Source organism: Lynx canadensis, chromosome B3 (genome assembly GCF_007474595.2).
Source record: "Lynx canadensis isolate LIC74 chromosome B3, mLynCan4.pri.v2, whole genome shotgun sequence".
NCBI classification, from domain to species: Eukaryota; Metazoa; Chordata; class Mammalia; order Carnivora; family Felidae; genus Lynx; species Lynx canadensis.
The window spans coordinates 38,993,357-39,015,425 of NC_044308.2; the positions used below are offsets into that span (position 1 = coordinate 38,993,357).

At 51.2% G+C, this 22,069-nt stretch overlaps 1 protein-coding gene across 2 annotated transcripts in view; it reads left to right on the forward strand.

The window, feature by feature from the left end:
- MEGF11 (multiple EGF like domains 11) overlaps positions 1–22,069 on the forward strand; it is a 286,338-nt gene that overhangs the window by 229,513 nt on the left and 34,756 nt on the right. For both annotated transcript variants that reach the window (XM_032593616.1, XM_030317888.1), the window contains exon 10: positions 1,861–2,035. In XM_032593616.1, the coding sequence (XP_032449507.1) occupies positions 1,861–2,035 (175 nt within the window). The remainder of the gene's footprint in view (positions 1–1,860; positions 2,036–22,069) is intronic.

Here is a 22,069-nt window from a genome sequence, read left to right on the forward strand (position 1 = left end):
ATATTTTTAAAACTCCTGATACATAACCCCAAACAGTTTTCCAAAACCTTCTACCAGCATTGAGTATTGTCCCTTAAAAAAAAAAATCTATTTTGATAGAGAAAAAGTGATATCTAGTTGTTATTTTGACTTGATAATTAATGAGACTAAACATTTTCCAAGATGATTATTAGCTACTTGCACTTATTATTCAGAAACTGTCTACTCTTGTCCGTCCCTCGTTTTGCATGAGAAAACCAGGGCTCCCGGAAGAGAAATAGCTTGGCTGGGCTTCACACAATTAGTGTGTTCATTAATTCATTTGCCAAATATGTACTGAGCATCTCTAGCATGCCAGGGACTCTGCGAGGCCCTGGGGTACAATACAGAGAGAGGTGAAATAGACAAAGGGCCCTCCCCAATGGAGCTGCCACCTGGTGGGAGAGACATATGATAAGTCAATAGACACAGAAAATAATTACTCATAGTGAAAGTATGACTCACTCCCAAATATTTAATTGGGCAGTGAATACAAGCCAGGTGCTGGGGATACAGCAATGACCTGGGGAGACAAAACCCATGTCCTCGTGGAATTTAGCAGAATCAAGAATTGTACCCAGGCTCCCCTGCCAGGCCAGAGCATGCCTCTTTTGATCATATCCCTTCAGCTGGACCCTGGAGAAGAGAGGCAGGTGACACAGGGAATCCAGGAAGGTTGGCTTGTCTCTACCATTCAGCATCTTCCTTGGAGTGTTAGTCTGGGTTCTCCCCACGTTCAAGAGATTTACTAGAGAAACATCTATGAGGGAAAAGGGGGTGGGGGCTGGGAGGCTAGGAAAACATCAGAGTGCAGGGCAGGTCTGACCCATGTGAAGGAGAGGGAAGGAAGGAAGGCTGGGTGGAAAGTCCTAGATTATATCACAGTTCTAAGAAAGTCTGGCAAGATGGGGAGTCTCTAGACCAAATTGCCCATCAGAAGAATCTCCGGTCTCCCAGGAATGGGCCAACCTTTAATGTCTGTGCCATGCTCTAGTTGGGAGCAGTCCAGGGGAAGTGTGGGCTCTGAGTGAATGTAGTGATAGATTTCAGACACAGTAGCTGGGGTCATTGGTCAGTTACACTCCCCACAGAAGCTTTGAGAAGCACATGGTCACCACACCAGCATCCCCTCTGATCATGAATAGATATTGGCTGTTGGTTGGATCAGACTTCTGCTAGCCAGAGATTGCCCTATTCTCTAGAGGTCATGCCAGGCAGCCAGACAGATAAGGGGTAAAGATTATCACAATCACTCTTAAGGAGCCCTAGCAAAGCCCAGATGGAAGGTATCCTGTCCCATGCAGACACCGCCAGAGCAGAGAGACCACATCTGCCCTCAGGTCTCATTTTAACATAGCAAATGTCCATGGAGTACCTACAATATGCAGAGTCATTGGGTCTCACTGCAACCCTCTCACGCCCTGCTGCCTCACCAGGCATCTGCCTTGAGTACAGGGTGAGTGAGGCTCTGGACATCACAGTCATAGGGAAGGGGCTGAAGAAGGCTCCCTTCTTCTTTGGACTCTGTATTTGTATTATAAAGAGCACTTCTTTGGGAGTCAGAAGACCTGTGTTATAATCCTGATTTTGCTGCTTCCTTTGCAAACTATGTGACTTTAGGTAAATTATATAATTACCATGAGCCTCGCTTTCTTGGGGCCATAAAGACCATGTGACCTTGACCTTGACACCTTCTGACAAACAAACGAGGCAGTAAGCATTTTAACCTGAGAGGCCTTTTGATTCTGCTACCCTGGCAGACCAGACTTAGGGTAGGCAGAGGGTGGGACGTGGCTGCCTCTCTGGCCAGACTGTCCCCTCATTCTTCTCTCATCTGCTCAGCTGCCACCCAGTAACTGGAGCGTGCACCTGCCAGCCAGGCTGGTCTGGCCACCACTGCAACGAGTCCTGCCCTGCTGGCTACTATGGCAATGGCTGCCAGCTGCCTTGCACCTGTCAGAACGGCGCCGACTGCCACAGCATCACTGGGAGCTGCACTTGTGCCCCAGGCTTCATGGTAAGATGGGAAGGGTCTCCCACGGCCTCATGCTCTCCGGCCTACACAGAAGAGGAGGCCTCAGCTCCTCCCACCTCTGAGTGGAATCTGGGAATCCCTTTGCCCAGGGACGAAGAGTGGAAGTGACTCCACACCCCCCTCAGAGAGCTCCTGACCAGAGAGCCCCAGGCTGCTCTCAAAGGGCCAGTTATACTGAGGTCTGTAATTGCAGATTAAAAGGAGGGGGTCTTTCCATTGTCCCCTCAACCTTGAGCACCGGTTGTCTTTGCCCAGCTCTTCCCTGTCCAAATCCTATGCACACGGTCTTTCTCCATCATAATAACCACAGTGTGCACAGTTTTGTATTCTACTTGCTTTCACCCACATTTGCTGCTTGGGCTTCTTGATTATCATTTTAAATAGCTGCATAACACTGCAGGAGCTGATGTACCCCAGTTTACTCAGCCATTCCCTTACTGCTGAATATTGAGTTGTTTCCAATGTTCACGGCAAATGTTACAATAAGCATCTTCCTACAAACAGCTTTTCCTCTCCTATTGAATTATTTCCTTAGGGTGAATTCCCAGGGTCAGTGGGCATAATATATTTATGGCTTTTGATGGATGGTGCCATATTACTTTCCTCAAGGGTTATATAAATCTATACCGCCACCAGCCATGTACAAATGTACCTATTTCAAAACAACTTTGCTAACATCCTTTTTTTTTTTTTTTTTTTTTTGGCTAATTATATCGGTAGAAAATGGCTCCTTGATGTTGCTCTAATTTGCATTTCTCTTCTGATTACTGGGGAGAGTGAACCTTTCCCCCATGTATTTACTATTTGTATTTTCTCATGAATTATGCTGGTTTTTATGAGGTGAGGGAACTTGACACTGGAAGTGGAATCCTGTTCGAAGGTGGGGCGTGCCCAGTGGGTCTGAGGACCCAAGCACTCTGGGGTCCCCCAGGGCCATATATTTGATTGTGCTGTAGGAAGTGGTCTGTACAGCACAAAGTGTGGTCTTTGGAACCACACTGGGGTCACATCCTGGTTGTCCTAGAGCATCTCCGTGACCTTGGAGCAGTGAGTTAACCTCTCTCAGGATCGGTTTCCTCATCTCTGGAATGGAACACGTGCCTCGCAAAACCGCTGCCAGGTGTAGAGATGAAATACATCAAGTACCTCACCTCAGTGCTTCTCAGACTTTAGTGCACACATGAATCAGCGGTGGGCCCTATTGCACGTTCTGGTCCCGTAGATGCAGGTGGGGCCTGAGGCTCTGCATTCTAACAAGCTCCTAAGTGATGTCAGTGCTGCTGGTCAGTGGCCTCATTTTGAGTAGGAGGGGGTGGTCCTCAACTTGGGATGCCCATTGGAATCACCTGGGGAGCTTTATAAACACTGATGCCTCCAGAACCGCCCCCCCCTCCAGAACACTGATATTTTTGGTCTAGTTGAGGCCAGTGTGCTGCCAAGGTGGAGATCCACTGATCTACAGGGAAGCACAACATGGGAGTGTGGGTTTGCCTGGTGTCTTTTGTGGGCAAGTTGCCCTGGTCTATTGAACAAAATTCTGTTTAGTTCCTTCTTCCTCCTCCCTGGTGCAGATAAAACTGGGTGAAAATGAATTCTGGTGACATCTTTGAAAGAGAAAGAAGTCTGTTCCCCCTGTAGGTTTCCTTTCTTATTGACCTTCATTGGTGTGAGCTTTGGCCATAAGTTCCACAGAAAAATGTGAGTGCCCAAGGTTTTGGTTTGGGTAGGAGAGACTAGTTGTTTGGGAGACTGAGTGGAAGTGAACAGATCATACCAGACATCTAGTGTGGGCATTCTGACCCCAGTTCCAGTTCCACTATGACTTTGGACAGATGGCTTCCTCCCTCAGAGCCCCCAGTTCCTCCATCTGTAAATGGTAAGTGTGCAGGGGGAAATGAACCCACTGATTTCTAAGATGGTCCACTATGCATGGCTTCTCCGCCTTTTGGCTAAGATCAAGTGTAAGATAAACCATTGTGCAGACTCCAGGGACCATATCAGAAAGCACACCCTTATGGGGGAGATAAAGGAAAGTAGGAGCAAGGAGGGGTGTGTGTTGTGTATGTGTGTGTGTGTGATGTATGTGTGTGTTAGCCAAGGGAGAGGGGCTCATTGAAGTTGTATACATCATCTGTGGGACTGCTGAGTGTCCCATGTTCCCCCTTCTTCACCCCCCAACTGCCTGCCTAGTCACTATTCCTCAATAGAAGGGAGAATCAAAGCCTTCAGATGGCTAGGGAGGCCAGAGTCTGTGTGCCCAGTGCCCCCAGACCAGGGCTCCTGCAGTCTGGAGGCCAGTCCCCTGCTTCTCTTCCTCCCATCTGGGATGCAAATGACTTCCTGCCCTTGAACTTTGGGAGACTTGGCACTTGCAGTAATCATCTCATTGTGGAGTCCTACCTGCCTGGGGCTCAGGGCTAAGACAGATTGTAAGCCAAACTGCCCTGGTGAGACCCTATGAATTCTCATCCATCTCCTCCTGCCCAGCCTCATTATACCTGGGAAGGCTCTTCTGGGGCCCTGTTGGGTGTTGAGCAGGAGCTGCTGGAGGTGATTACAGAACAGTCAATTGTTCTCATCCAGTGTGACTCATTCCTGAATGCACCAGGCTCCAAGGGGGAACTCATTACTGTTGCTTTTACTCCAGCTTCTGAATGAATGCAACTTCCTGCAATTAGCCAACTCTGGTCAGGGTTGGGGTTGGGGCAATCAGCAGAGCCGACTTGGCTGAGACCTTCACCAGAATGCCCTGCAGTCAATAATAATTAGGAATGCCTTTATTTGCTAGTTAATCTATAAATTTATGCAGCTGCCCTTTTCCTTGAAAGATTTTTAGGATGAGCAATTAATTAGAGACTAATTAAAAGAGCCCTTTTCTGAGTGTTTGGAGACCTCTATCCTAGGCTCACTAACCTTGGACATGTTGCCTCACTTTGCTGGGCCTCAGTTTCCTCTTCTGTAAGATGGGAGTCACATCATTCCTGTCTGCTATTGGATGTGAGTAGCCAACATGGTAATAGATGTGAGGCCACACCCAGCAAAGCTGGGCCCCACCCAGCAAAGCTCTCCCTGCCAAGGGCTCTTTAGGGAGGATTTGGGGATAGCTTTATTAAAGCAGAGTCTCTGAGGCCTGAGAATGGCCTCAGACTCAACGTAGATGTGAAGAGTACTAATAAGGTAGCGAGAACCACCCTTGAGAGTTTAGTGGCCTGCCTGCTCCAGCCGGATGGTCCCCAACCCCTGCAGAGGCCATGAGAATATGGGGCAGAAGCAAGACCCACCTGGCAGCCTGGGTATGTTGGCCTTCACATTCTTCCTCCTTCCTTCTCAGAACACTAGATATTTACCCTGACAAACTTGGGAATCATCTGGTGGTATGGAAAGGCTAATCAGACATCCATTTAGCCTTCAAAGAGCTTGTGCTCAGTAACAATCATATTCACACTAGCAGCAAACACTTATTGAGTCCTTGCTGCATGCTTCATCTTTATTCCTCACAAGAGCCCTGTAGAGGTGCACTTTCACATTCTTCAATTTGAAAATGAGGAGCTGAAGTTCAAACAGGACAAGTGACTTGCCCAGGATCACAAAGCCAGTAGTGGTGGGAGCCGCTGAGCTCTCATATGTTAGATGGTAGACTTTGACTGACAGATCACCATGGAACCACACAAATCTGAGTTCAGATCCTTGCCCTCCAATTCCCACTCTGCCTACTGGCAAGCCTAAGCCTAAGCCTGCCTAAGCCTGAATTTCCTCCTTTGTTAAGAGTAGACTTTGCCAAGAGAGTGAGAAGCTTCATATGGAAAGTTTGTGATTCAGTGCCTGGAACACAGTAAGCACCCAGTAAAATGGTAGTGATTATTGGTGCACTATGAGAGTATTGGGGGTGGGGGGGGCAGTGTTTCCTCCAAGTTCAGCACTCCTCCCATCAAAGAGAGTGTCAAGATGAGCTGTATATACCCAGGGGTTCCTTTTGGAACAAGCAGAGCCATGAATATGCACAGCTGTGGTTCCAAGCAGGTCCACCCAAGTACCTGTGGATCACCCTAAATGGTCAGTCTCAGGAAGCATTATGGGGTGGACACACCTGCTGATGTTTGGGGAAATGGACATAGAGCTGGAGGTAGGAGTAAAGTCTAGGCATCTTACATGTTAGCTTGGCAATGCCAGTGTAATAATTACTTGAGGCATGGTTTGCTGAATTACATTGGGGCTGCTGGGTGGGGCAAAAGAGCCCTGGGCTAGAAGGTGAGAAACCAGGTTCATAGCTCTTGTTATGCTAGCTTTCAGGGCTTCTATTTCTTATCTGTAAAATGGGAATGAAATCGGCTCCGCAATAGAACAGTGGTATGGGAACTAATCATAAAATGGGAGGGCTTAGGGGTGCCTGGGTGGCTTAGTCGGTTAAGCGTCCAACTTCAGCTCAGGTCATGATCTCACAGTCCGTGAGTTCGAGCCCTGCGTCGGGCTCTGTGCTGACAGCTCAGAGCCTGGAGCCTGTTTCAGATTCTGTGTCTCCCTCTCTCTCTGCCCCTCCCCTGTTCATGCTCTGTCTCTCTCTGTCTCAAAAATAAATAAATGTTAAAAAAAAATTTTTTTTTTTAAATGGGAGGGCTTAAAATTGGGAGGCATATTGTTTCAGCACCTTGGACAGCCGCCACAAGCCTCTCCTCTAAGGTTGTCTTGTCCTATCAGAACCTAGGGTCCCACCCAGTCAGAACACCAGGTTGAACAGAGGTGGGGGAGGGCAGAGTGAGGGTCGCATGACAGGAGGCTCAGGCCAGCAGAGTCCTAGGAGTGTCCACATGAGGGATGATTCAGGAAGTGAGGAACAGCCTAACTGTGGTCGAGGGGACTTAAGTGGAGCTGTCTATCCACTTGGAGGCTGAAATCACATCATCCCTCTATATGGTTTCTCTTTACCCACCAAACAAAACTCAAACCCTAGTCCTTTGTATGCCCTTAAAACTAGTTAGTCCACCTTAACTTCATCTCCTGTCAAAGTCCTGCCACAAATCTCTGCTGTGGCCACACATGACTCACCTTTCCTTAAGCACAGTGTCTGCTTTGGAGCCTCTGACTGTGCCTTTTCTCAAGCTTTTCCCTCTTCCTAGAATGCCCTCCCCACTCTCCTTATCTCTATGAAAATCTTTCTCAGCCTTTCAGAGCTAAGATCAAAGGCTGCCTCTTCCATGAAGCCTTCCCTGAATATTCCTTCTTCAGAATTAAGCTCTCCTCTGTTCCCATAGCAGATGGCTCATACTCAGAGTCTGTCTACTCCTCCAGCTGCCTCCCCCTTGGCCCATGTCTAGCATGTGAACATCTTGCTCAACATACTCATTTTGAAATGGATGAAACTTTTGAGAAGAGCAATGAATGCCCTTAAAGCAGAAGTTTCCAGCACTGACTGCTATAGGAAGGAAACTCATGGCATTTCTTGAGAGACCGTGCCAGCAGGGCTGAGGCTTGAAAACATCCATTGGTTTCTCTGCAGTTCAGATAAACAGGTAGCTGTAGTGGGACTAGAATAGCTATCACCCAACATCATCTCTGGGTTTGTTTTTTTTTTGGGGGGGGGTGCGGGGAATGGTGTGAGCTTCCTACCTTACACAATATTACATAGCGGTTACCCAGAGACTATGGAGCCAGATTCCCTCGCTTCAAATACCAGCTTTGCTGCTTACTAGCTGTGTGACCTTGGGCAGGATGTTTTACCTCTCTGTGCCTCTGTCTTCTCGTATACGAAAGGGAAATAATAATAAAGCCTATTGGATTACTGGGCTGATAGAACTAATTAATACATACACAATAACTAGAATACCTAGCATATCAGTACTCTTTTAACAAGAGTTAGCTTATTATTACCATTATTTTTTCATTCATACTGCTGTTGCTATTGTTGTTATTTACCCCAAGCAGTTCCCTACCTGAAGAGATTGACTGGTCCTGGCCTGAATGCCCTCTTTGGGGGTCCAGGCAGAAAGGGGAGCAAGAGGAAGAGAGTAGTTAGTTGAAACTTCCTTCTGGCCAGGAGCTGCAGGGTTGACGGGGCCTCCTGGGTTCCCAAGGGCAGCCACAGAACTGAGAATCGACTTTCTCATCACAGGGGGAGAAGGCTAGCTTCTCAGCCCCTGCACACTTCTCTGCTGACCAGCTTTCCTTAATTAAGGCCTCACCTAAGTGGCCAGCCTGATGAAGCTTCCTCACCTGCTCTCGGACTAATTGCTGCCACCTTGGCACCTGCAGCGAACAGCCTGTGCGGTCACCAGAGCTGCAGCGATTGGATTTCCCAGACCTTCTCCCTGTATGGAACCCGTGTGTCTGGGAGATAAGGGGCCCTCTGGTCATTGCTCAGTACAGATGCTCCCTTTCAGTTCTGGCTATAATGGGTGTGGGGAGCATGGGAGGCTGGGGAGAGGAACCTGGTATCCCCTCCCATGGGGTCCGGGGCCTATATTTCTCCCCTGGATGACAGAATTTCTATTACCTTAAAGGGCTCATCTATTTATGCTGCAATTTTTTGAAGTCCTGTCTGCTATTATTGAACCCTGCATGCTGGCGAGGGGAGCGGGCACTCCATCACCCAAATGAACAAACTCGTTTCCACATTTTTCTGCCTTTTCTCTGGGCTGTCAGTAGGTCGTATGCAAACCTCAGCCGCTCTGGCCAGGGAAGGCAGGACAGGGGTGAGAGATGAAAATCCAGATCAGTGGAGCAGTGATTGAATTTTCCTCCAAGGTTTTTGGTGTCCTTTAAAGACGTCACTCTCCTCCAGCCCCCACCCCCAAGCTGGACAAAATGTGTGTCTGCCTTTTGTGCAGCTCCTGAGCTGGAACGAGGGAGTGAGGACAGCTGCGGGGCCAGAAGAGAATGTGGACTGAAAAATTACAGCCAGGTGACATGTGTACAATGTGTGTGCCTTTTCTTTTCTAACTGTTTGTTCTTTATCAAACCCAAGGTCTTCAGGCTATTAGCCCTAAGCTTTTCATGTCCGCCCCCCCACCCCGCCCTGCCATTGACTGGTTTCCTAATTATAGTACAAGATTTTCCTGGGTGCTGCACTGCAGATGAGGAATTCACCCTCTAGCTGCCCTGCCCGTGTGAGCAGAGGAACACTGGTAGTGCAAAGTAGCAAAAATGTAAAAATGTAAACATATACACACCACACTCCAGGACTCAACTCCCAGCTCTGTCATTGCCTGCTGGGTGGCCTTGGCCCAGTTACTTATGCTTCTCAAGCCTTAGTTTTTCATCTATAAAACAGGATAAATAATGGTACTATGTTCTAGTGTTCTCAGGATCGGATTAGATAAATATGTACAATGCTTAGAACAAAGGCTGGCATGTAGCGAATGCTTAGTAAAGTCAAGGTTTCTTATGTGGTTGTATAGAGTTGATACACTGGAGGCAAAGGCATGGACTTTGGGGTCAGACAAGCCTGAGATGGAGTCCCAAGCCTGTCCCTCAGCTCTGTGAACTTAGGTGACGTCCTCAGCCTCCCTGAGCCTCAGTTTCCCATCTGTGAAATGGGTTAATAGTGCCTGCCCTTCAGGGTCAGTGTGAGCACAAAACGGGAATTATTCTTCATCATGGCAGACTGGGAAGAATGCTGAGCACTTCCCTACCACACCTTCTCATTTTAAAAAGAAGGAAACAGGTTCAGAGAGGGAAAGTGACTTATCCCGGGTCACACAGCAAATCGTTAGCAGAACTGGGATGGAAACCAGGTGACATAATTCCCAGTCCAATGCTTTTTCTACCTTTACCTCCTTCTCCTGAGTTTGCTGTCCCCGGAGCAGACATCAACTGATTTTACCCAGGGCACAGAGGGGGATAGCAGTTGGGGGAGTGGTCACCAGAGTATTAAACCATGTTGGCAATTAATCCACAGAGCAAAGTAGGGGAAATTGGTTTTATGTCACTAAGGCTGAGTCCAGCCTTCCCCCTCTGGGACCCCATGGTTTGTGGCTTTATTAGGGAAAACTGCTGACTCTTCTGTTCTCAAAAATAGACGTCCCTCATGTCAGAGCACCCTCTCCCTGCTGGCTTCCTCATGTCTTTATCAGTGCCCTCGTTACTGGGGTCTGGAGCTGGGACTTTGGTCCAGAGCCTGGAGCTCTCTGCATGAAAGAGAAGAGGGTGTTGGAGCTGAGGCATCCATGCTTTGAGCATCACCAGTTTTCTTTTCATCCAATTCTCTGGTGTTCCTGGGGTGTCTGCTCCCGCCGGCTCTCGGGCCTGGCCACCCCCCACAGACTCTGGAGAGTTGGCCCAGGCCACGAGTCAGGGATGCTGTCCTGAAAGGTCTAGAGGAAGCAGATGAGCGAGCGGAGCTCTGAGTGACCATGGCACGCCTTAGGCCAGGCCCCCTGCTCTTTGTTCGTCATTTTATGTAATCCTCACGATTACCCTGTAGGTGCAGACTATCGGTATCCCCACTTTGCAGATGAGGAAACCGAGGCTCAGAGAGGTGAAGTAACCTTCCCTAGTTTGTAAGTGGCCACCAGGAGCTGAGCCTCTAGCTGTGTGGACCCAGAGCCTGCACTTTGAGCCACAAACAAAAACTGGAGAGGAGAGGGCTGTGGATCTGTGCTAAATAAGCAGCTTGGAGACTCCCTCAGGCCTTTTCCTGGGAAAGGGCACAGCCTTGGCAACCTCATTTCTCGTTTCTCGGTGGGAGCCTAGTGCCCTTCCTTGCTTTGTCTTTGAGGGGAGGTAGGCTAGGAGCCTCAGTCTCCCTCCCTTCCTCTGGGGCGGCCCTTCCCAGCTTACCCAGCCGCCTCACATAGCCCCCCTAATGAGGAAAGCAGGGCGAAAAGTGTTAGGGCTATTGCACAGAAGAGGAAACCAAAGTTTGAAGGGGTTCCAGGTCTGGCCCAGGGTGACGTGACTCGTGAGGACATTGAGCTGGACCCAAGGCTTATGGCTCGGGGGCCACACTCGCCTCAGGACAGCTGTGCGGTGAGCGGATCAGGGCTGAGGAGAAGGCCAGCCGGATGCTGACCTGGGCTCTGACCCTGGCTTTGTGGCCACCTCACTATTGGACCAAGTCACTTTACCCGTCTGTGCCTTCACTTCATCTTCTACAAAGATAGGTGCTCCCTGCCTCCTGGGGCTGCTGTAAAGCTCACAGGAAACACTTACAGGAAGGACGGGAAGAAGTTCCAGGGTGTGTGTCCCCAGAGGCGTGAGGGGGAGCAGTGGGCAGACTGACTCCCTACCAAGCTTGCAGGTCTGGAACAAAGGAAGAACCCCCTCCCTTCCTTCCCGCTACCCCTGCCCTCTCTTCCAAGACCCCACCCAGCCTGGCCCCTCCCCGGCCATCTCCCCACTTAGTCATTAGCACCAATAGTCTCATCTGCAGCCGTAATTATGCACCCCAGGAGGGAAAGGGGTTCCTGCCAGAAGATGTGATTATGTCTGGAAAATGAAAGATGTTGCACAAAAAGGTCATGAATAAATTACTTCAAGGCGGGGCGAATAGGGAACTTAGCAATGGGGGTAAACACAAAAACAAAAACAAAAACTCAAAAGTTGTCTCCAAAAACACTACCAGATAATTGTTCTCACCTCACCTGAGCGGTCTGAGGAGCGGTGTTCATTCCTGAGACAGGCACAGGGGACCTGGGCAGGGGGCACCCCAGCCTGATGGCCCGGATGAGCAGGGGTGGACGGAATGTGAGGGGAGAGAGTGGGAGCAGAGCCGGCGGGGCCCTGTGCACTAGGGCAGGGACACGAGATGAATTCAGCAGGCAAGAGGGAGCCACTGTAGTCTTGAGCAAGGGGAGTGACCAAAGCAGCCCCGTGCTTGACCTCTGCCGCCCCATACCCTGTGTGAGGAGACAGGGACGTCACTGTCTAAGAGCTCAGCTTATAGTGAGTGCTCAGTGGAAGTTGGTTCCCATCACTCCCTGTGGCTCTTCGGCAGAGGCTGCTTGGTGTAGTGGGGAGGGCATGGGCTTTGAGCCGAGGGAACCCGCGTTTGAATCTCGCCAATGTGGCAGTGTATAACAGGCCCGCCTCGTATACCTCACTTTGCTCACCTCCCACGGGGAGTACCTTGCAGGATGGTAGTGAGGGGAAACAGAGCATGAAAGTGGCCAGAGCAGGTAAATCTGTTCCTTTCCTTGCGGTCTGCAGTGGCCTGGGCTCTAATGGACTGTGTGTAACACTCAAAATGCCTAAAGCATTTATGGCCCTTCCTCTGGGCCTGGCACTCCTCTAAGAAGATGACATATATTAACTTACTTGAGCTTCACCGCTACCCTTGGAGGAAGGTACTACCACAATCCCCGTCTTGCAGACAGGAAGACTGAGATGCAGAGAGGTTAACAGCTTACCCCAAGTTGGTCAACTATACCCCATTAAAGCTGAAAAAGTAAAATGCCCAGGGTTCTGTAAGTGTCAGAGCCAGGACCTAAGCCCAACAGTCAGATTCCAGAGCCCACTGGAACCTCTGTGCCCTGCCTCTTCTTTGGGCAAACCCCAAAGGATCCTCAGCGCCCCCCACCAGGCTAAAACCTTAACCACGGCCACAGGGGTGCTCCAGCCACGGGAGTCAAATTTGGAAGTAGCATCAAACTGGGGAGCAATCAGGCATCCATCAGGTAGGACGGGAAGCATCAACGTGACAGGTGGTGGTGTGGATGGAGCCCCGGGTCCCTACCATGACCCCTGTCTGTACCACAGTTCTTCCACGCCAGAATGCTCTCCTGCCCAGCATCTCCTGTGTTCTCACAGCCCTATGGGTGACAAGTCACTGCTGCCATTTTATACACATGGGAACAGGCTCAGCATGGTTACCCATCTTGGCCTTCCCCACTCTCAAGCCCAGCCCTGAGCTGCTCCCCAGGCCAGGGTTGCAGGACAAGCCCTCCAGCCCGTCTCCCTCTGGGGCCTCGCTCCCCTCTTCTCCCTTGCCTGCAGACCCAGACGGGCTGTGCCCCAGGCTGGAAATTACCATCTCCCTTCCTACAGGGAGGCCACACCTACTCTAGGCTCCCTTCAACCCCGCCCCGAAGCCTCAGGGCCTTACACGGGAAGCACCTTCTAGGCCCAAGTTAGGTGTAGTGAAGCATTCTTTGAGAAGTTGGCTGAGAAAACCTCTGAGAGCCTGAAAAATCCATAGGGCACCTGCTTTAGAAAGGTGCAGAGAATTAGCAGTCGGGGGATGAGAGGAGTGGACGGTGTGGGTAAGGGCAGCCTCTTCTACCTCCACTCTGTGCCCCCAAAAAAGCTTCTTGAGTTTCAACTGCTGGGCCTTCTTTTTTTTTTATGTTTATTTATTTTATTTGTGATAGAGAGGGCCCACGAACGCACACGTGAGCAGGAGAGAGGGACAGAGCATCCAAAGCAGGCGCTGCACTGACAGTGGAGAGCCCGACACCGGGCTTGAACTCACAAACCATGAGATCATGACCAGAGCTGAAGTCAGACACTTAACAGAATGAGCCACCCAGGCGCCCCTGCTGGGCTTTCTTTGTAGTCAGGCCTATAACTGCTTTTCTTTAACGACTGACTCTACAGTCCGTAAGCGATTGAATTTGCCTAAGTCTGGGTTTCCAACCTCTCTCAACCAGAAAGGAGTGGCCCAGACCCCTGCCTTTGGGGGAGGAGGGTTCCTAAAATAGGCTGGAACACTAAATCGCTTACCTGCTGTTGGACCCACCTTTGTCTTCAGGGCACAGTTTGGAGCCTGGCACCCGAGGCCTTCCTGGGCTGGGCCGGTCTGACCGCCAGATGCCTGTCCTACCCACCGCCCCTCAGCCCCAGTGTTCCAGCAGATCCTAACAGATCACCTTGCCCTGGAGACCCCCTCAGCCACGCATGGCCCCGCCGCTGTGCCTCTGTCCAATCTGCCACCTCCCCGGATGCCCTTGCTGTCCATCCTCCTGGCCGAACCCGGCCTGTGCAGGAACCAGCCTCAGCTGGGTTTCTGCCTCTTCGTACAGCCTCCTTGCTCGCTTCCCACTGGAACGAAACCACTCCATATTGTGTGCTGGCCCGCCCGCTCTGGTGGCCCACTGTGGATGTTTCTGTCCTCTCTACTAGACAGCGGCCGGGGTAGGGGACGGGTCTGTCCGATTCATCCCCGTGTCTCTGCCCTTTTCCCCACCCTGCTTCCTTCCTAACCCCGGCCCCTCCGGGGACTGGCACAGTCTCCTGCACAGAGTGGGAGCGGTAGCTATTCATTGAATAAATGCATGGGTCATTTAGAAGCATCCCCTTGGGGTGCCTGGGTGGGTCAGTGGGTTGAGCCTCCAACTTCAGCTCAGGCCACGATCTCACAGTTTGCAGGTTAAGCCCCACATCCGGCTCTGTGCTGACAGCTCAGAGCCCGGAGCCTGCTTCAGATTCTGTGTCTCCCTCTCTCTCTGCCCCTCCCCTGCTCACGCTCTGCTCTCTCTCTCTCTCTCTCTCAAAAATAAAAACAAAACATTAAAAAAAAAAGCATCCCCTAAGTCGTGAATAGTCCACATTTTACTTGGACCCTGGTAAACACCCCCATCAGAATCTGTAGGATCCTCTGTTTCCCATAATCTGGTTCCCATCTGGGACATTATCACTATTGAGACTCTAGCTGTTCAGGCCACTGCCCTGGGCCCATACCACCCAGCCGCCACCTCAGAGGATCTAGGCCCTGTAATACGCACGCACGCACACACACACACACACACACACACACAGGCTCCCCAGAAACAGTCTGCAGAACATCTGAAGTAGGGCGGTGGCCCTCCGGTACTAGTCTCATCTTGGGCCCCCCGCCCCACTCTGTTCTGCAAACTCTTTCCTCGAAGCTCATGGAGACCTCTCCTTGATGCCCCACCGTAGGCTCTCCCGGCAGTTCAGAAGCAGTGTTCTCCCGGCGCTTTCTAAAACCACTAAGGAACTCAAAAAAATCTGATGCGGAGTGATTGGGGCCGTAAGGCTGTCAGGGCTTGTCCAGGGACTCTCGAAGCTTCGGGCCCAGTCTTTGTAGGGAAGCCTTGTCCTGTTCTCAGGGGAGAACTGATCCTGCAGGGGAGGCCCTGATCCTCTGTGTCCTGGGTCATCCCCACCCTCAGACCCTCAGCACAGGACACAGGAGGAGGGGCAGGGACGGGGAGATGAGGCCAAGAGCAGGAAAGCGAAGCCGTCTTAGAAAGCGAGGCCTTCCCACTGAGGGCTGAGGCCCTCCGCGTGCGGCACGCTGACGGCATGCTCAGTCGCCAGCAGTCCTGTCACCATCATCGTCACTGTAGCCAGCGCTGTCTCTTTCAGAGGATACACGCCATGTGATGGGTGTCGGCTCACTCCCCAGGCTCTCTCGCTCATGGGGCCTGTTCTCTGTCTTTCCGCCATCTTAGCTTTATTCCTCCAAGTTTTAAAGACTTTGGGGCTTTAAGAGTTTCCCGACACGAGATACAAATGCCCCCTAAGACCGCCCCCCGGAAGTTGCTAGTAGCCATCAGCATACATTTAATAACTAATGTGTAGGAAGGCACCAGCACTCAGTAGGTGCTCGGGACATTTGGGTCCCCAGTATTGCCAACCTGTCTGCAGCCAAGGTGGCTGGGTCGAGGGGAGAGCTTGGTCTGAGGGATCTGTTGGCCCCTTTCCCACAGTGACTTAGGGCATATTGACCCCTCCAGCCTTGGTTTGGCCTCTCTCTAGGGTGGTTCTCTCTCGAGGGAGGTAATTCCTTTCCTGCAGGGCTATTATAAGAACAGAAGGGGACAGAGGACATCAAGCACCTGCTATGGGCTGGCACCAAGGGAGCAGTCTGTCCTGAGACAGTAGGTCAGCCCCGTCTGTAGGGGTGCAGCGGTGTGGACAGTGGTGAGGACCAGAGTCCTGCCTGCACCTGCTCCCCGTCTCTGGGGGCTTCCCACTATGCATGTAAGAACTCTGCAGGGCTCTTAGACTTGGGAGTCACCTGGCAAGATACAGAGACCTCTGATGAGGGCTCTATGAGCTCTTGTTAGCCTGTGATGCCTTTTCTGATCTCAGAAGAGACTCTTCAGGAGGAACCAGTTGGAGAAGGCGAGGGGACTTACTGATAGGACAAGGACAGCAATGCAGACCAGAAGAGAAACTTTGTTTTACCAAGACAGCAAGCAGCTGAGTCTCCAGGAGGACCTCCTGGTCTTGCAGCCAGTAAGTGGCATGGCTTTAACTTGAGCCCAAATGTCCTTCCTTGACCACACTCACAACTTTTCAGGTCTCTGTAATATCTTGGTATCTGTTTGGGAACCATTAGAAGGTGTCTGTGCTCCTTCAGAGAAGACTTGTGAGGGGTCAGAGTTATATAGCACATTTGTGCAGATGAGAAAAAGGCATCTCTTTCTCCAGACATTCTACTGACATCTGCCAGAAAATTAATGTAATATATACCCAAACTGATGACTGTCCTGTGAGTGGCACCTCTAGAGTTATGCAGTGTGTTGCCTGCACAGCTGTACAGAGCAGCCTCAGGTCACTAACAGCTAACTCATTTTGGACAGACATAGGGCTTCCAGGCCTAATCTTCAGCCCTTTTCCACCCATCCCCCTTGGGAGCCAGACAGAATGACCCTGGGTGTTACCCCCTCAGCATGGGAAGGCAGGGATGGGAATGGATGTGATAAGTGACCTCCATCCCTCTCTCCCTCTCATCTCTTTGACCCTCTGCTCCTCATGCCTTATGCAGAGTTTCTTTTCCCCAACATGTATCCGCTGTCAGTTGCTGCTTTATCAGTGACACACTAATTAGGTCCAGTGAGGTTTGCTCTGCATTGGAGAGCCCTCCGTGGTTGGTGTTCGGTCCGAGCTGTTCTCCATTTGCCTTGTGAGCCATGTGTCATTCTTTCTCCCCAGAAAATTATAAATGAGGCTCCCTATCTGGGAGTCCCACTGCCTGAGCGTTGGAGCCGGGGGTGGTGACGACTGAGAAGGGTGGGCAGGGAGAGAGCCAGCAGCCCAGGTCTGGGACTTTGCTTGGCAAACGTGGCCACCCGCCTGGCAGGGGGCCTCAGAAAGAACCAAGCGGACTCCACATGTGTGCTGCTGGCATTGACATGACGTTAGACATCAAGATCAGCCTGCACTGGTGGCCGTGAACCTCCAGGGGTGGCAGGGGAGGGGGAGGAACAGGAGCAACCCGAAGATCGGGGAGACCACTAAAGGCTGCCTGCAGAACGTTGTGGGGATGTAGGAAGGGGACTAACCTCCACCCTTCTCATGCCACTGCCTCACCCCGTGCTGTACCCTGCTCCAGCCACTAGAGGGTAAATTCCATGAGGGGGGACAATCTCTGTGCCACTCTTGGTGTGTCCCCCAGCCTAGCACAGTGTCTGACACATGCTCATGCTTGAAAACCATTTCCGGAACGACCGAACTAAGTCAGTACATGTGCACTGAGCATCGAGTGTGAGCGAGGGTCTGTGCTAAGGGCTGGGGCTGTAGGGCTGAATAAAGCAGACCAGTCCCTACCTTCCTGGAACTTACAATCCAGTGAATGAAAGCTGATTTTTTTTTTTAATTCATTACGATTGCAGCTAGTGCCACAAAGGAGCCGGTGACAGGGACCCCTGCTCTGAAGTAGGGGGGTGGGGGGAGGCTCAAGAATATGGTAGGGGCTGAATAGGACCTTAGGTCGCATCTAGTCCGGTGTCATCATTGATGAGACCCGGGGCCTGTCATGGTGCCTGGCCTGTATAGGAGGTGTTTGGCAAAGTTCTGTGGACTGGATGGATGGACGAATGAGGCCACGTTGCCATGAGCTGGTGCTTTTGCCTTACTTCGATCCATGCATTCTGACCCTAGATGAAAGGGCCATCTCTTATCTAAACCATCTGTAGCTCTCCAACAAGAAGACATGTGGGTCAGGGTGGCTTCCCTGACTGGCTCTCCCAGAGTCCTCTCTGCTGAGCTCCCATAGGCTGGCAGGAGCATATACCCACCACCCTGGCCTGGATCTAGAGAGCCCAGCTCCACTCCGTTTACACTGCCTCCCACCCCCAGAACATATTTAAAGGGACCCAGAGATGAACTTGCAACATCGCCTCCCTCTTTTGTGGGAGGCAGAGTCAACCACTTTCCATCCCCCTCCTCCTCCCTCTCCAAAAAATACTCATTAACCTCTGGCCCGTTGCAAGGAAAACGGATGATCCACACCAGAAGCCCAGCTGCTGATTAATTTTCCCAAACAGGGCCAAACTACAAAGCAGCGTATTGCAGGGGAGAAAATTCAATAAAGAGCATTTGAAACAAATTTAATAGAACATGTAACTCATTACCCACCGGGGTCTGGGCCTGTGCCGCCACGTTGTGCAAGAAGGCAGGTGGAAGGTGTAGGGGAGATTTGCATCTCTTCAGCAACCAGCTCCAGGGGTTCCATTCCACTGGTAGCTCTTTCAAATCAGGTTCAAGATGTTAATAGCCAATGCTGCATCTATAATTAACAGGCCTTTGGATGAGAGGAGGTGTTCACATCCATCGTCCATTCACAGAGTGGAGCCACTGAGCGGGGCTGGCAGGCTTCCCCCAGCAGAAGCTGGAACCTCGGGGGTCTGTCCCTGTGGGAGGTGGAGGGCTCCCTTTCCGGGGCTGGGGGTGTGGGCTGTGCGGAGGGGAGATGGGGATGGGTAAGAATGTAAGAATACTCAGGCATCAATTTCCAGGTGCTGAGAAAGACTCCAAGCATCTGGGCCTCAGCAGGCAGCCCTTCCTCAAGGTCAGGGCCATGTGTTCCGGATGCTCTGTGCTTTGGTGGTGAGTGTGCTGTCAGTATGAGCAGGGGCAGCGTAGGCTCTCCTAGAGTTTCACCACAGCTAGGCTATTAGCATCCTGTGCTTGTAATGGGTGCCAGGAGATTGAGTTTGAAACCCATCCCTGCTTCTCATTGGCTGTGTGGCCTTGGGCAAGTCATGTTCCCTCTCTTGGCTTCAGTTTCCTTAACCTGTAAAACAAGACAGCTGGACCAAGTGATTACCAGAGTCCTTCCAACTCTGGTACGACGGGCTGTCCCCTCATTGTTATGAATGGTGTGTGGTCAGGCCCAGACCACGCATGAGCAGAGTAGGTGGCCACCTGGCCCGTGTGATTCTTAGAGCCCCAGGAGAACTCCCCAGCCCTGGGCCTCTGTTCCTACCATTCCTCCGTCCTTTGGGCTAAGACCCCTACTGCAGGCAAGAAAATGTTCAGAGAGTCAGAGCTGAAGGGCCCTTAGAGACAATTCAGCCGGTGGTTCCCAGCTAGATGTTTGAAAAGGCTGCAGCAGGTTGCCAAGAGGGGTTTTGAACATTTCACAGAGCCTACAGGCAATATTCCATTACCTGCGATGAAGCTAACTAAAACACCGAGGTTTTTCTTTTGCTTTTAATTAGAATTAAATTAACTCTATGTGATATCTCAGGTTACAGTGCGCTCATCAGAAGCTCTGATTGGTTGCAGGTGACATCACTGGAATTTCTGGGTCATGGTTGGTGGACAAGATGCTGCCACCAGCATCACGTGGCATGTGGTCACTGGCCACATTCCACCTGCTCAATACGTGACTGGCCTTAGATACCAGCCCAGAATATCGCCAGTGCCTTTCAAATTGAAGGGGCTTTGTAGGGGGAGGATACTAACAAGGGTCCTTGGTGGCAAGAAGTTGGGGAGACGGATTGATTTTAGTAACGACATATAATTGATAGGGAAACCAAGACCTATATATGACCCAGCATGAACGTGGGTCAATCAGAAGAGAACACTGTCTTCTGGCAGTAAGAGATGTGCTGGATGGAGATCTTGGGGAACAGCCTCAATACAGGGCCTTAGGGTGCTCTTGATGAAGGAGTGAGGGTGTAAGTGCCAAGATCTGTGAGGCATGAGAGGTGCCAAACGCAGTCTCCCCAACTTTACCTCTGATGTGAGCTCACAAGCCTGGCCTCTTGTCCTCTCCTTTTCCCCGGAGTGTGAAAAGATCAACAGATGTGGATTCAGGGCTGGTCTAGACCAGGCACTGGGCCGGGGGACAGGGAGCAGAGAGGATGCAGTCTGGCAGCCAGTCCCCTGAGCGTTGGCCCACAGGTCTCAGCTCCGCCTCGTGGCCCTCTGGCTTATAGTCTCCTTTTCATGAGAGCCATGGGTTTGATCATCTTTACCATCCTGTTCAGGTCAGAGGGTCTTGTCTCCCTGAGCAGGTGCACTGGAGGCCAGCAGGGTAATTTTGTAGCTACGCTTCTCGCCCTCAGCCTGGCCGGGCAGGCTTTGGGCAGGGAGTGGGCAGGGTATGGCTTGGAACCACAGACCAGGATCTGGCCTGGCTTTCCCTTTTCACAAGAGCCCCCAGAAAAGGCCAGCTTCGGCGTGGTAACGTGGCCAGCCTCAGACCAGACACTATTCTGCTTCGTGTGTGTGATGGGAGCCACAGAACCTGGGCCCAACAGGTCCCGTCACTCATTTGTTCAACATGATAGATACCTGTACTCTATGCCAGGTGCTGAGCTACAGACACTGGGGCAGCCCAGACAGATAAGAGCCCTGTTGTCATGAAACTTTCAGTCTCACTGGGGGAGCAGACAGCAAATAAGTGGACAGGTAAACACATCTGGATGCAGCCAAGAGTGTGCCTGTGTGGACGCTGCCTGGGAGTTGCCCAAAGGCAGACACTGGGTCTCAGCATCCTGAGGGCCCCTGGAGCCCACTGCCGGGCTGGCTTAGAGTTGTCCCCACGTAGCGAACATTTGTTGAATTGCCTGGCATGAGAGAGAAAGCATATGGAAGGTGCCCAGTCCTTCTGGTTGTCCACAGTAGAAGCCAGCGTGTACCCACAAACATCTCATTTCAATTAAACAACATTATTGAGGGCTCATTATGTACCAACAGGCTCTCAAGCCCTGAGACTCTAAACATGAATAAAATCAGATCCCCGTCTCCCTGAGCTCACAGCCCAGGGCAGACGCAAGCACAGTGGCTGTGTATGTACCCATTCCCACTAGAGCAGGACTGGGGACGGAACGTAGCAAGAGGAAAAGGATTTCTACCCAGACCCACCCAGGCAGGTAAACAGATACCCCTAGACATCCACACATGCACACGCACATGCACACACACACGCACACACTCACAGGTGTATACACTGACTACCTAAGCACATATAGATCCAAATACTGACCCTGTAGGCTCAGACCTGCCTCACAGGCCATCATGATTAAAGCCTGTTAGTGGTCCCCCAATCTGGGGAGGTGTGTGGGTGAGAGAATGGCCTGCGTGTTTGGAGGTGGTACCTGGGGTTACCTTGGGAATCACCCCGCCTTAGCCAGCCTCCCCGGCCTGCCCAGAGGTGGGCAGGGCTGTTAGGCTAAATCTGAGAAATTAGGCTGATGATTGGCTTGCAGTAAATGTCAATCCCCAGAGACAGCCAATCAATTCTAGAGCAGGCCTGACCCTCCGCTCAGTGGCCGGAAGTAGGGAACTGGATGAAAAGTTTAGTACTTGTGCTTCTGAAGGAGTTTGAGCCAAGTGGGGGTCAGGACAGAATGGGTGGAAGAAGGGGAGTGCTCGGAGTTAGGCGTACCAGGCTCACATCCCTTTGGTGCAGAACTCTGTACTTTAGAAACTGCTCGCTGCTCTGTTTGGACTTTTTGCCTTTTAGGAGCTAACAAATGCAAAGTGTTGGGAGGCGCTCCTGGCACATAGTAGCCCCTCCTCAGTGAGAGGTCAATCTGTCCGCCCAGACCATGCCCCTGGTGTGTCGTGATAAAATTTCTGGCCTGCTTCAGCCACGAGGAAGAGAACTGGGGACACAGCCTACAGGAGGAGGGAGAAGGTGAACCCGGCATGAAGTCAGGATTCTTGCCCCTGTGAGCACCAGCCTTCTTGACTGCACAGGGCCCAGCACTGTTCACTGAGTGAGAGATGATCCCTTTTCCATAGCTGCCTTCTGCCAAAACCTTGGAGGGTTTTGTGTATTCTTTCCACAGGAGAGATTTCTTTGCAGTAATAAGAGCTTTTATAGCAATTTCTACCTGCCAGGCGCTGTTTTGTCTACTTCAAATGTAACTAATTTGA